The 13,742-nt window shown below is 46.7% G+C and overlaps 1 protein-coding gene across 1 annotated transcript; it reads left to right on the forward strand.

Moving 5' to 3' along the window:
• The first annotated feature begins 1,697 nt into the window (after window positions 1-1,697).
• On the forward strand, window positions 1,698-9,644 carry LOC118375894 (uncharacterized). Its single transcript, XM_035762523.2, has 2 exons — window positions 1,698-1,974; window positions 5,931-9,644. The coding sequence occupies exon 2, from the start codon at window positions 6,032-6,034 to the stop codon at window positions 8,720-8,722; it is 2,691 nt and encodes an 896-aa protein (XP_035618416.1). The 5' UTR covers window positions 1,698-1,974; window positions 5,931-6,031; the 3' UTR covers window positions 8,723-9,644.
• Window positions 9,645-13,742: the final 4,098 nt, after the last annotated feature.

Genomic DNA, 13,742 nt, shown 5'->3' on the forward strand with positions numbered 1-13,742 from the left:
CTGATCATCCTGACAGAGACTGTCTAGTACTGATCCTCCTGACAGAGAGACTGTCTAGTACTGATCATCCTGACAGAGAGACTGTCTAGTACTGATCATCCTGACAGACAGACTGTCTAGTACTGATCATCCTGACAGACAGACTGTCTAGTACTGATCATCCTGACAGAGACTGTCTAGTACTGATCATCCTGACAGAGACTGTCTAGTACTGATCATCCTGACAGAGACTGTCTAGTACTGATCATCCTGACAGACAGACTGTCTAGTACTGATCATCCTGACAGACAGACTGTCTAGTACTGATCATCCTGACAGAGAGACTGTCTAGTACTGATCATCCTGACAGACAGACTGTCTAGTACTGATCATCCTGACAGACTGTTTAGTACTGATCATCCTGACAGACAGACTATCTAGTACTGATCATCCTGACACAGACTGTTTAGTACTGATCATCTTGACAGAGACTGTTTAGTACTGATCATCCTGACAGACAGACTGTCTAGTACTGATCATCCTGACAGACAGACTGTCTAGTACTGATCATCCTGACAGACAGACTGTCTAGTACTGATCATCCTGACAGACTGTCTAGTACTGATCATCCTGACAGACAGACTGTCTAGTACTGATCATCCTGACAGACAGACTGTCTAGTGCTGATCATCCTGACAGACTGTCTAGTACTGATCAACCTGACAGACAGACTGTCTAGTACTGATCCTCCTGACAGAGAGACTGTCTAGTACTGATCATCCTGACAGACAGACTGTCTAGTGCTGATCATCCTGACAGACTGTCTAGTACTGATCAACCTGACAGACAGACTGTCTAGTACTGATCCTCCTGACAGAGAGACTGTCTAGTACTGATCCTCCTGACAAAGAGACTGTCTAGTACTGATCATCCTGACAGAGAGACTGTTTAGTACTGATCATCCTGACAGAGAGACTGTCTAGTACTGATCATCCTGACAGACAGACTGTCTTGTACTGATCATCCTGACAGAGAGACTGTCTAGTACTGATCATCCTGACAGACTGTCTAGTACTGATCCTCCTGACAGAGAGACTGTCTAGTACTGATCATCCTGACAGACAGACTGTCTAGTACTGATCATCCTGACAGACTGTCTAGTACTGATCAACCTGACAGACAGACTGTCTAGTACTGATCCTCCTGACAGAGAGACTGTTTAGTACTGATCCTCCTGACAGAGAGACTGTCTAGTACTGATCATCCTGACAGAGAGACTGTTTAGTACTGATCATCCTGACAGAGAGACTGTCTAGTACTGATCATCCTGACAGACAGACTGTCTTGTACTGATCATCCTGACAGAGAGACTGTCTAGTACTGATCATCCTGACAGACTGTCTAGTACTGATCCTCCTGACAGAGAGACTGTCTAGTACTGATCATCCTGACAGACAGACTGTCTAGTACTGATCATCCTGACAGACTGTCTAGTACTGATCATCCTGACAGACTGTCTAGTACTGATCAACCTGACAGAGAGACTGTCTAGTACTGATCATCCTGACAGAGAGACTGTCTAGTACTGATCATCCTGACAGAGAGACTGTCTAGTACTGATCATCCTGACAGACAGACTGTCTTGTACTGATCATCCTGACAGAGAGACTGTCTAGTACCTGCATATCATATGATAAAGTGTCCTTCTCATCAACATTCTCCAAACCACTACCCTCTCCTCATCAAGCCAAATCCACTGAAGGGAAAAAAACTATTTAAAAAAAGAAGAAGAAAAAAAAACAGCTGTCAGGGCAGATGAATTCCTTCACTTTGTGCGTGGACTTGGAAACCGGAGGAGTTTTTTGCTGTCTCCTAGCAACACCAAACAAGAAAACAAAAGAGAGAAGTTGAGAGAGAGAGAACATTAGAGTTGAGTGGTCGTAAAGGACACCAGTGTGTGTGGGGGTGGAACAGGTGTTGGATACCTGGGCACAGGTAAGGCAATTCTGTTGTTAATATAATCATATATTTTTTTAAGACAGACAGTTCATGACTTTAGATTATGTAACTTAAAGAAATGCTTATGGTATTCAGTGGCAATTGGGGTATGGTGCCATTTTATGTATTAGTTTAAATTAGTGAAATATATTAAAGGCAAGTCTGACCAAATTCACATAGAAATGTGCGTTATAGATCTGTCATTCTCATTGAAAGCAAGTCTTAAGACGTGGGAGATCTGTTCTGTGTGTGAATTTAGTTTTTGTTTGCCTCTTTAGACTGTCAGTCAGAATGAACAGTACCTGACCATCTGTCAGGATTTTGTGCACCAGCTTCAAACAGCTGAAAATACAATATTTTGGGTTATGGAAAATATATTTTACAGTGGTTTGAATGGAACAATGATTCTCTAGTTGATTGTTGTTTTTCATGTTAAATTAGGCAAACTATTAGAATTTTATCAACCAGGAAATGGCAGAGCAATTTCTGAATGTGTCTTTTAAGTAAGGTTTAAATGTTTCTAAATATATTTCTATTTCATGCTTCAAAGGACAAGCAATTATAATAAAATACAAAACCGTGTTCAAAGGACAAATAACAGAGACACAGTTAGTTACAATATTATTCTCCTCTCACTTGTACACTTGTACTACAGATTAAATAATATACGCCTTCTAGCAAACGCTATTGTCCAAAGTGACCTACAGTCACGAGTGTATACATTTTACATACGGGAGGTGCCGGGAATCAAACCCACTATCCTAGCATTGCATGCGCTATGCTCTACCAATAGAACTACAGATGTTGGAACTTAATTTGAGCCAGTTTGCTACGGCAGGAAAATTATCCTGCAGCAACAAGAAATGTGGAATATAATTAATGGAAGTTTTTGTTTTTTGGCAAATCAAGACATTTCAAAGTGGAAAATACTTGAGATGTTTTTTAAAACCTTTGAATACACTACTAAGTTTGCATTTCCTGCCGTGCAGGAATATTTTCTGCAACAAAAATAATCAAATTTACGATCCTACATGAGAGAGACAACCTGATGTTGCAGCAACAGTACCTTCTCATCTATAATGTAGGGCGGCAATGTAAGGAGAACCCTGTGATGCCACGAGAGGGACTCCCAATGTCATAGGCCGACTGCCACATAGGCAACCTGACTGACAGACACCCACCCTTAGCAAACATGGGTGTCTCATAGTCACCTGACATAACCTGAGATAGTCTCTACTCATCAGTGGTGTATTGTCTGCTGATTTACATAAAGTTTTATTCAAATGAGTGAGTTTTTAATTATTGCTTCACGTACCATTTTAGAGAGAGATTGTAGCAGGATTTCTCATTTAGTTCCTCTACCGTAACATCTGCTGAGTGTTTTATTTCCCAGACAGGATTTCTATACCTACACTGTGTTTTACCCAAGAAGAAGATATATAATTGTAATATTTTACAACAAGTCTATAAAGTGATATCATTTATTCCTACGTAGCATCAGTAGCGGTGTGTGGGTAAAATCACTGGGGAAGCTAAGCCCCCCCCCCCCAAAAAACAGGAGCTGCCTCCACTATTCCAGCACCATTTCAACTTTAACGTCATCAAATCTCCTCTGCTTTGTCTAAAAGGGGACAACTAAAAGATAGCGAAAACATTTTTGTCCAATCACACGTAAGCTAAATGTGATGTGGCTGTCTGTGGTTCTGATTTGTGTGTGTGTGTGTGTGTGTGTGTGTGTGTGTGTGTGTGTGTGTGTGTGTGTGTAAGTAGAAAAAGTCATGTTGAATCACCCTACTTGCAGAGATACACCAATGCCATCCTCCCCTCTTTCATGTTGTCTAAATGGTCTATGACTCTGTCATACAGCCTTACATTTCTTATTTATTGTTGTCCTGAACTACATGGCTAAAATGCTTGCTCGCTAGCCTAACTTCCTTTCATGGACAACAATGCACCAGAACAGCTAGTTAACAAATACTCGCTCGCTAGCCTAACTTCCTTTCATGGACAACAATGCACCAGAACAGCTAGTTAACAAATGCTCGCTCGCTAGCCTAACTTCCTTTCATGGACAACAATGCACCAGAACAGCTAGTTAACAAATGCTCGCTCGCTAGCCTAACTTCCTTTCATGGACAACAATGCACCAGAACAGCTAGTTAACAAATGCTCGCTCGCTAGCCTAACTTCCTTTCATGGACAACAATGCACCAGAACAGCTAGTTAACAAATGCTCGCTCGCTAGCCTAACTTCCTTTCATGGACAACAATGCACCAGAACAGCTAGTTAACAAATACTCGCTCGCTAGCCTAACTTCCTTTCATGGACAACAATGCACCAGAACAGCTAGTTAACAAATGCTCGCTCGCTAGCCTAACTTCCTTTCATGGACAACAATGCACCAGAACAGCTAGTTAACAAATACTCGCTCGCTAGCCTAACTTCCTTTCATGGACAACAATGCACCAGAACAGCTAGTTAACAAATGCTCGCTCGCTAGCCTAACTTCCTTTCATGGACAACAATGCACCAGAACAGCTAGTTAACATTCTACATTGAACTTCCATCCTCTCAGGGGCACAATGTATGAACGGAGAATTAAGTAAAACCACAAGTCCAAATCCCGGTCACCATCCATGGCTAATTTTACGAAAGGGACAATTTTAGCTAGCTGACTAGCAACCGGAGGACAACTGAACGAGATGCAACAATTGAAGTTGTTTCTGTGAATTACGTATTTCTCTTGAATCGATGCGATAGAAGGGAAGTTAAATCCAAACTGGCTCCCCTTGAACAGTTAAAATAAGAATTTGTTCTTCACTGACTTTGGAACTGATTTGGAACATGCTGTCGTACACAGCGATCCAGAGCACCCCAAACATGTTCAATGGGTGAATGTTTGGTGAGCATGCACAGTTTGTGCAGAAATTATTTTGTTGTGCAAACCCACAGTTTCATCAGCTGTCCGGGTGGCTGGTCTCAGAAGATCCGCCAGGTGATGAAGCCGGATGTGGAGGTCTTGAGCTGGCGTGGTCTGTGGTTGTGAGACCGGTTGAACGTACTGCCAATTCTCGAAAACGACGTTGGAGGCGGCTTGTGGTAGAGAAATTAACATTCAATTCTCGCAACCGGTCTGATGGACATCCCTGCAGTCAGCATGCCAATTGTACACTCTCTCAATACTTGAGACATCTGTGGCATTGTGTTGTGTGACAAAACTGCACATTTTAGAGTGGTCTTTTATTGTCCTCGGCACAAGGTGCACCTGTGTAATGATCATGCAGTTTCATCAGCTTCTTGATATGCCACACCTGTCAGGTGGATGGATTATCTTGGCAAAATGAGAAATGCTTACTGACAGGGATGTAGAGAGAAATACGCTTTTTGTGTGTAAGTAAAATGTCTGGGATCTTTTATTTCAGCTAATGAAACATGGGACCAACACTTTACATGTTGCGTTTATATTTGTGTATAACCCTCACCCATAACCCCTACCCCTAACCCTAAGCACAGATATTGCTGTTCTGTTGATATGGTGTTGTTTGATAACAGTAAGGAAAGCCCAGCAGGTTTGAGAATATCTCTTTTCTGTGAGTCTGGGAGAACAGTGTATTGAAGAGTCTGCCTGCGGTAGAGAGATCAGCATATGGCGCCTGTCACAATGAGTCAGTCAGCTATACAAGAACAGGGTGCTGCAGGTCTTTAACAACACACACACACACACACACACACACACACACACACACACACACACACACACACACTACATGCTGAATCCAAAATGTATGCGACAGCCATAGTCAGACTTAAAAATGGCACAGATTTCCCAGAACACAGATCATGGGTCAATACTGTACGAGGTCAGATTATTTTTGCAGTAATTAGTTGATGGAATGACATAAGTCACATGCATTCAAAACATTTTAACTGATTTCTCTTCTTCTTCTCTCAGGGTAAAGGAGTGATTTCATTTCAAGGCTGAGATCTGGTTGCAGGAAGGCCTGCTCATACCGTGACTCTGACACCCTAGCCTCCACCCCTTGGTCTGCCGTAATGTTCCCCATCCATCCCCACAGCCCCAGTCCCTTGGGTCAGTCCGACACAGAGACCCCAGAGGAAGACCACCTAGCCCCCCTCTCCCCCTCCCTCCCGCCCTGCTGGGCCACCCAAGCCCTGCGTGACCTGGCCCGGGGGGAGACAGAGCATCGACGGCTGCTGGAGCGCCAGGTGGCTGAGACAGAGGGAGTGAGCAGGGGGCTGGAGCGTGCCATACTTGGGGCGAGACAGGAGGAGCGGCGTCTGCTGGAGAGAGTGGAGCAGGACCACCGGGACACCCAGCGGAGGCTGGAGCAGCTGCAGAGGGAAAATGCTGCGGCCGCCCGAGTTAGTCAGGCCCTGCTGGACCAGAGGCTCCGTAAGGTCGCCCAGCTGCGGGAGCTGATCCAGAGGAGTGGTCAGTGCCAGACAGGGCCCGATCAGAACCTCCTGATCAGAGGGGTCGCCGACCTCCTCCAGCCCTGGGAGATCTCCCTCTCCCTGAAGAAGGTGAGCTTCAGACCCAGCTCCCAGCCCAATGTCGTCACCTTCGGGGAGATCAGATTCCAGGAGCACAACCTCTGTCTTAATGTAGGGGGTTGTGGGCCAGAGGGACAGTTTTGTGCCCTCCACTCTGGGGAGCACTGTGGGAATGCCCAGCTTGGGGGTGCAGGGGAAGTGAGAAGTACCCCCGATGGAGGGACTGGGCCGGGGCAAGATGTGACCTCCCCGACAGGCAGTGGGAGCCTGAGGGTTGTCAGGAAGATCCGCCTCTCTGCCAGGAGTGACGAGGAGTCGGGAGAAGAGAAGAAGTCATCCCCAAAAAGGAGACGCTGGCCTCCTAAGAGGGAGCCCTCTGACAGGGAGTCATCCCAGGATGAGGAGACAGAGTCCCCTATGTCTCAACCACAAGAAGAGGACCTCTTCCTGGCCACCTCCGCGTCGCTTAGCAACGGAGACTCTGAAGAGGACTTGAGGCACAGGACGAACAATTTCGGCGGCCGGCTGGGTTACGGGGTCATGAGCAAGAGGAAGCAGCGCACCCTGGTCATGGTCTCTGGCCGTGAGCCCTGCTCCCCACCAGAGGGGGGCAGACTGGAGCAAAGCAGCCTCAGTCCCTGCTGGAGCCTGGACAGTCAGGATGGAGGAGACAGCAGAGGCAGAGTGAGACCGTGTGAGTTCCCCAGGGAACTGCCGTCTCCTAGCTACAGAACAATGGGCTCTCCCTCTCCTAAGGTCAGTCCTAGGGAGCCACTGACCAGCTATAGCTCCATGGACCTCACCTCCAGAGAGTGCCCTCACTTGTGCCTCAGCGTGTCCTCTGATGACCACCAAATGGGCCCCACAGGGGACTCTGGCCATCCTCTTTCCCCAGCTGACAGCCTGGATTCCTGCTACACCTTCATCGTCAGCTCCCCCCGGGACCACAGCCTTAGAGGCTCCCTGAACCATGACTCCCGCCTGTCCAAGTCAGCGGCAGACTTGTCACGCAAGACCCCCCCACTGATCAACTGTGGGAGGGGGGAGCATGTGGGGGCCTGGAGGGTGAACAGGAGCAGCCTGACCTCCACCACCACCTCCATCCCCCCGACACTGAGCCGAGGACACACCATCTCTGAGGGTCTACAGAGTCCCACCGGGCGCAGAGACTCTGGGGTGTGGGGCCCAGTAGCCAAGAGGCAGAGTGGGATTATAGGGAGTACCAGCCGGGTGAGCAGGTGTCTCTCCATGTCGGTCATAGACTCTGCCTCTCAGGAGCAGCAGGGGAGAGGCTGGGGGGATAGAGGGGAGAGAGGAAAGCCTGCTCTGACGGAGATGGAAGAGGAAGGAGACCATCTCCAGCCCCAGCTTGGGTGTCTGATCCGTCAGTTTGGTAAACAAGGCTCCGGCCGTGCCGACCTCACCCTGCCCAGCGGGGTCCACGCCACACCCCAGGGGCAGCTCTTCGTGGTGGACTGTGGGAACGCCCGCATCCAGGTGACTGACCCGCGAGGGAACGTCCTCCAGCAGGTGACCTCCACGACCTCCGAGGGCTCCGTTCGACGCTGCCGGAACTACTTCGACATCGCCGTCAACGCCAAGGGCCTGATCGCTCTGAGCTGTGCAGCGGAGCGCGCCCTCCTGGTGTTCAACCGCCACGGCCGTCTGCTCCAGACCTTCGGCGGGTTGGGGATGGGCGCCGCCAAGGACGAGCTGGAGGCCCCCCGGGGCGTGACGGTGACCCGGCTGGATGAGTTCCTCGTGGCGGACATCCGGAAAGGCACCCTGACCACCCTCAAGCTGGACCCCAAGACGGGCTCTCGGCTGGAGCGCACAGTGGTGACTGGTTTCCACAGGCCCTACCTGGTGGCTGCCTGCCTGAGCTCTGGCCTGGTGGCCGTGTCAGAGAGGGGTAGCGAGACGGGCCGGGAGCCCTGCGTCAAGGTGCTGGAGCCGAGCTGGAACACGGTGAGGGTCCTGGGGGTGTGTGCCGGCATGGGTCCCGTCCTGACCAGCCCCTGGGGGATCTGCATAGACAGGGATGGAGACGTGGTGGTGGTGGACTGGGGCAGGCAACACAGGGTGGTGATGTACCCAGCCCAGGGGGTAGGCAGGCCTATAATCACCCAGGGGCTGAGCAGCCCACGAGGTCTGACCCTGCTTCCTGAGGGGCATCTAGTGGTGTCAGACAGCATGCACCACTGTATCAAGATCTACCAGTACAAGTGATGTCACCAGAACACTGTGCAGCAATAACACTCCCACAGAATTATGAGAAGGGGACTTCGTGTTTCTTTGTTATATGCTGAGACTTGTATTTTCACCTAACCAAACGTGAACTGTTTTTGAAGTAACAAAGTGTAGAGTATTATTTCCTGTAATTTCAGCTAGCCTGTTCTCTGTCTACAAAGTTCTCCGTCTGTAGCCCTTAGGGATAACCTACATGATTGAATCATGACCTGTAGATGTCAGCATTGAAACATTAAAATCCAATTTATAAAGTCTTTCCTTAGAATCAAACAGTTTTTGGAATATCAAAAGTCTACAGTAGTTCCCTGTAATGAGAGTAAACACAAACATTCTGTACACTGATGTCATCATCGTCACTGTCATGTGATCACTCATAAGTGCTTACCATTCGTTACATTCACATGTTGTAAAGTTGAGACGCCTCTTGTACTATTTCCCTGTTCAATGTGATTTTGCTGTTTGCTGTGTAAAATATAAATGTTCATGAGTTTTCTGGAATCTGAGGAACAGTTCTATAAATGTTCCACACTGTCGTGTCATTGTTTTCTGACGGCGTGACAATCCTGTAGGCTGGAGACTGTATACCTCCCTTCCCACTCAGCTTCAATCACAGCTCGTCTTTCTCTCACAGCAAAACAAAACCAAACAGCACATGCATATTCTAGGATGGATTTACTGTGACAAATAACTCCCAACAATGACTGTGCTCCAACTCCTCTCCTCACTCGTGTGTGTGTGTGTGTGTGTGTGTGTGTGTGTGTGTGTGTGTTTCTGAATGTCTACGATATGAAAGATGTCTCACAGAGGAAGCCGCTGCATCGTGTTACTAAGGATTAATAACCTCCAAAGTGTGAAAATGCTAATGTGTTCATCCAGAATAAACATCAGAGGCATCATGACACATCAAGAAGTGTGTGTTATTTTTTTTTGTGTTAGCTTTTTTTAGTTATTGTAGTTAGTCTCGGGGCTTATCTTCTTTTTTAAACTTAATTACTTGTTTTCCTCTCTGGCTTTCTCTGAAATCTGTCTCATAACATTATCTGCATATTTAATCAATACAACTTTACCTGTTCATGGTTTGTTTTTGGCAGTGTTTGCATTGTGCACAGATCAACTCCACACTTCCACCCTAAATGATTGATTTTACTGTGTCGGCTTAATGGAATCCCTCCAGACTCATCTGACCCGACAGATATACAAAATTGACCCAATTCCAGCCTCCAAAAGTCAGAAGACAACTTTCTGAGCAGGTGAAGATCGAAAAATTTGGACCGTGAGAAGAGCAAGGTGAGAGAGTGTGTGAGAAAATCGTGTAAACATCCTATGTTTGAGAGCTGGGACACACAGCCAGGGTGAAGAACGAGATGCAAACCAGTTCCACCTGTCCTCCACATCCACCTCTGCCGGAGATGTAAAATGCAAAGTGATGTGATTGCAAAAGTCATATTTAAACGCCACGTTTATTAGTAGTGCTGCTGCTCTACACCCACCCTGGACAATCATTGTCTGGCTGGACTGTAAAAGTACCGTGAGGGCAGTAGTGCTGCTGCTCTACACCCACCCTGGACAATCATTGTCTGGCTGGACTGTAAAAGTGCCGTGAGGGCAGTAGTGCTGCTGCTCTACACCCACCCTGGACAATCATTGTCTGGCTGGACTGTAAAAGTACCGTGAGGGCAGTAGTGCTGCTGCTCTACACCCACCCTGGACAATCATTGTCTGGCTGGACTGTAAAAGTGGACAATCATTGTCTGGCTGGACTGTAAAAGTGTCGTGAGGGCAGTAGTGCTGCTGCTCTACACCCACCCTGGACAATCATTGTCTGGCTGGACTGTAAAAGTGCCGTGAGGGCAGTAGTGCTGCTGCTCTACACCCACCCTGGACAATCATTGTCTGCAGGGGGTAAATGGGATTTTTCAGTCTGTGGATCTTCCTGGAAGTGCTGTTTTTTCTCCAGAGGCTCAGTTGGCAACTCCAGGATAGAGGGTTCAATTCCCTGGGCCATCCATATGTAAATTGTATACGAAATATAAATGTATGCACAAAATAACTTTGTATCCAAGTCTGCTAAATAGCTTTTAATATTATTATTATTATTATTATTATTATAATAGAATCATCCCTGAGACAGAAACCCACTCCCTCTCTCATAAATACCCAACACAGCAGCCTGTGGGTCCCATGGGATCCATTAGAATTGATGCCCTACTATATATTGAAATTGTGTTTGTTTCTCACTCTCTGGGATGAAAAAAGAGAGGGGGGGTATTGAGTGATACATTATGAGTAGTGTTGTTTGTTTCCTTGCCTCCAGTGGGAATATAGGAGTTTGTGTGTCCTCGTGCGTTTGGTAATGGAGAGATGTCGCACCTCTCCTGCTAATGCATCGTGTTACTAAGGATTTAACCTCCAAAAAACGGTGAAAAAAAATCTAAATGTTGTTCATCCAGGATAAACATCGAAGATATAGACGTCCTAACACAACACAGAGTTGCAAAGAGAATATCTCAGACTGACCAATTAAACTGGCCAATTAAAAAAAGAAAAGATTAAGATGTGTACAAGAACACAGACACTGGACAGAGGAACTCTGCCTAGAAGGTCAGCATCCCCAGAGTCTCCTCTTCACTGTTGACGTTGAGACTGGACAGAGGAACTCTGCCTAGAAGGTCAGCATCCCCAGAGTCTCCTCTTCACTGTTGACGTTGAGACTGGACAGAGGAACTCTGCCTAGAAGGTCAGCATCCCCAGAGTCTCCTCTTCACTGTTGACGTTGAGACTGGACAGAGGAACTCTGCCTAGAAGGTCAGCATCCCCAGAGTCTCCTCTTCACTGTTGACGTTGAGACTGGACAGAGGAACTCTGCCTAGAAGGTCAGCATCCCGGAGTCGCCTCTTCACTGTTGACGTTGAGACTGGACAGAGGATCTCTGCCTAGAAGGTCAGCATCCTGGAGTCGCCTCTTCACTGTTGACGTTGAGACGGGTGTTTTGCTGGTAATATTAAATGAAGCTGCCAGTGAAGGACTTGTGAAGCGTCTGTTTCTCAAACTAGACATTCTAATGTACTTGTCCTCTTGATCAGTTGTGCACCGGGGCCTCCCACTCCTCTTTCTATTCTGGTTAGGGCCAGTTTGCGCTATTCTGTGAAGGGAGTAGTACACCGCGTTGTACGAGATCTTCAGTTTCTTGCCAATTTCTTGCACTGGAATAGCTTTTCTTTCAAAAACAAGGACATTTCTAAGTGACCCCAAACGTTTTGAAGGGTAGTGTATATTGCCCGAAGAGTTGAGCAGAGTTGGTAGAATTTTATTGAAAATAATTCATAGCTGTAATGGCTGTCAAAGGTGCATCCACCAAGGATTAACTCTGGGGTGTGAAGACACGCGCAATCAAGACATCATTTGTTTTTTTTCAAATTGTTTAATTACATTGTATTTATGAAATGTTCTTTGTATTTTTTCTTCTTCTTCTTTCTCTGTGAAAATGTGTAGATAGGAATAGATAGGAAACAATCCAGTTCAATCTCTTTTTCGATTTGAATGTTAAAGGCAGCACAATGTGAAAAACTGTGTGAAAGGAGTGTGTAGACTTTAACTAGGCACTGTTTGAGTGTGTGCTGTTTTTTAATTCAGCAATACATCCGGGTAAGCAGCTTTGTGAGTATGTGCTTTAATAAAAACCATGTGTGTGTGTTGACAGAGCTTCCAGTATGTATGTACGTGGGTGGCAGTGGGTAGGTTGTCTTTTGTACTGTTTCCTTTGAAATGGGGTCTGTTTAAATAAACTAAAAGTAACAGCGTGGTTTGCTCCATCCTGGTGGCGCCAGGGGACTAATTCCATGGATAGAGAAAATAAGATAATAGGTTTGAAACTCACTGATGAAAAATAAATGTGTTTGCGTGATTAATGTCTAAGGAAATACATTTCCATGTGTCCTATCTGTGCTTGGAGTGAAAACATGAACCCCAAATAAGCTAGCAATGTTATTAAAATTCTTATTGAATCATTCAGTGAAAGTTTTCAGCTATTCAAAAAGCTTTAGTTTCCGCTCTCAGAGCGTTAATAAAACCTCCCATGAAAACGTTGAAGGAACCAGATCAAAACGTTGTCAGAACTTCCCTGCAACCTATTCCGTTTTACCAGTCAGGAAACTTATGGCTTCGTTCCCACAACCGATGTGAAACCAAAATAATACGTTCCCACAACGTCCAAGGATCCAAATGTGCTAGCTGGGTACCATAAAATACTTCCCTTATTCTTCGAGCTCGGCTTCAACTATCAACTAGTTAGGAGGCACACTTCTTGTACTGTGTATGAGTTACTGCAGTGGTTCCCAATCTCTTTTGTTTACTGTACCAGCAACTGAATTTTGCTCTGCCTGGAGCACCCCTGAACTACCCACTAATGTGCATTTTACCACTAAGCCTATGGTCTCATGAGTCTTCTTAGCCTATCCACAAGGGGTAGGTACCAACCCGTAGTTGGGAACCACTGACTTGCTAAACATTATATTATTCTGTGTCAGTAGGCATTTACATTTACATTTATGTCATTTAGGCCTAGCGCCCTTGTCAGTAGGCCTGGTGCCCCTTATGACAACCAGTGGAACAGCCCCCTAAATCTTGTTCAGTAGGCCTACCCCTATATCAGTAGGCCTTGAAAGGTGGGGTTTCAGGTGTCCCGGAAGGTGGTGAGTAGGCCTAGCCCGTGAGGGAGTTTGTTCCACCAGTAGGCCAGAGCAGCGAACAGTTTTGACTGGGCTCAGTAGGAACCTAGCCCCTCAGTGTCAGTAGGCCTAGCCCCTATGTCAGTGGAGGCCAAGCCCCTATGTCAGTAGGCCTAGCCCCTATGTACAGTAGGCCTAGCCCCTATGTCAGTAGGCCTAGCCCCTGTGTCAGTAGGCCTAGCCCCTATGTCAATAGGCCTAGCCCCTATGTCAGTAGGCCTAGCCCCTATGTCAGTAGGCCAAGCCCCTATGTCAGTAGGCCTAGCCCCTAT

Source organism: Oncorhynchus keta, chromosome 7 (genome assembly GCF_023373465.1).
Source record: "Oncorhynchus keta strain PuntledgeMale-10-30-2019 chromosome 7, Oket_V2, whole genome shotgun sequence".
Taxonomy (NCBI): Eukaryota; Metazoa; Chordata; class Actinopteri; order Salmoniformes; family Salmonidae; genus Oncorhynchus; species Oncorhynchus keta.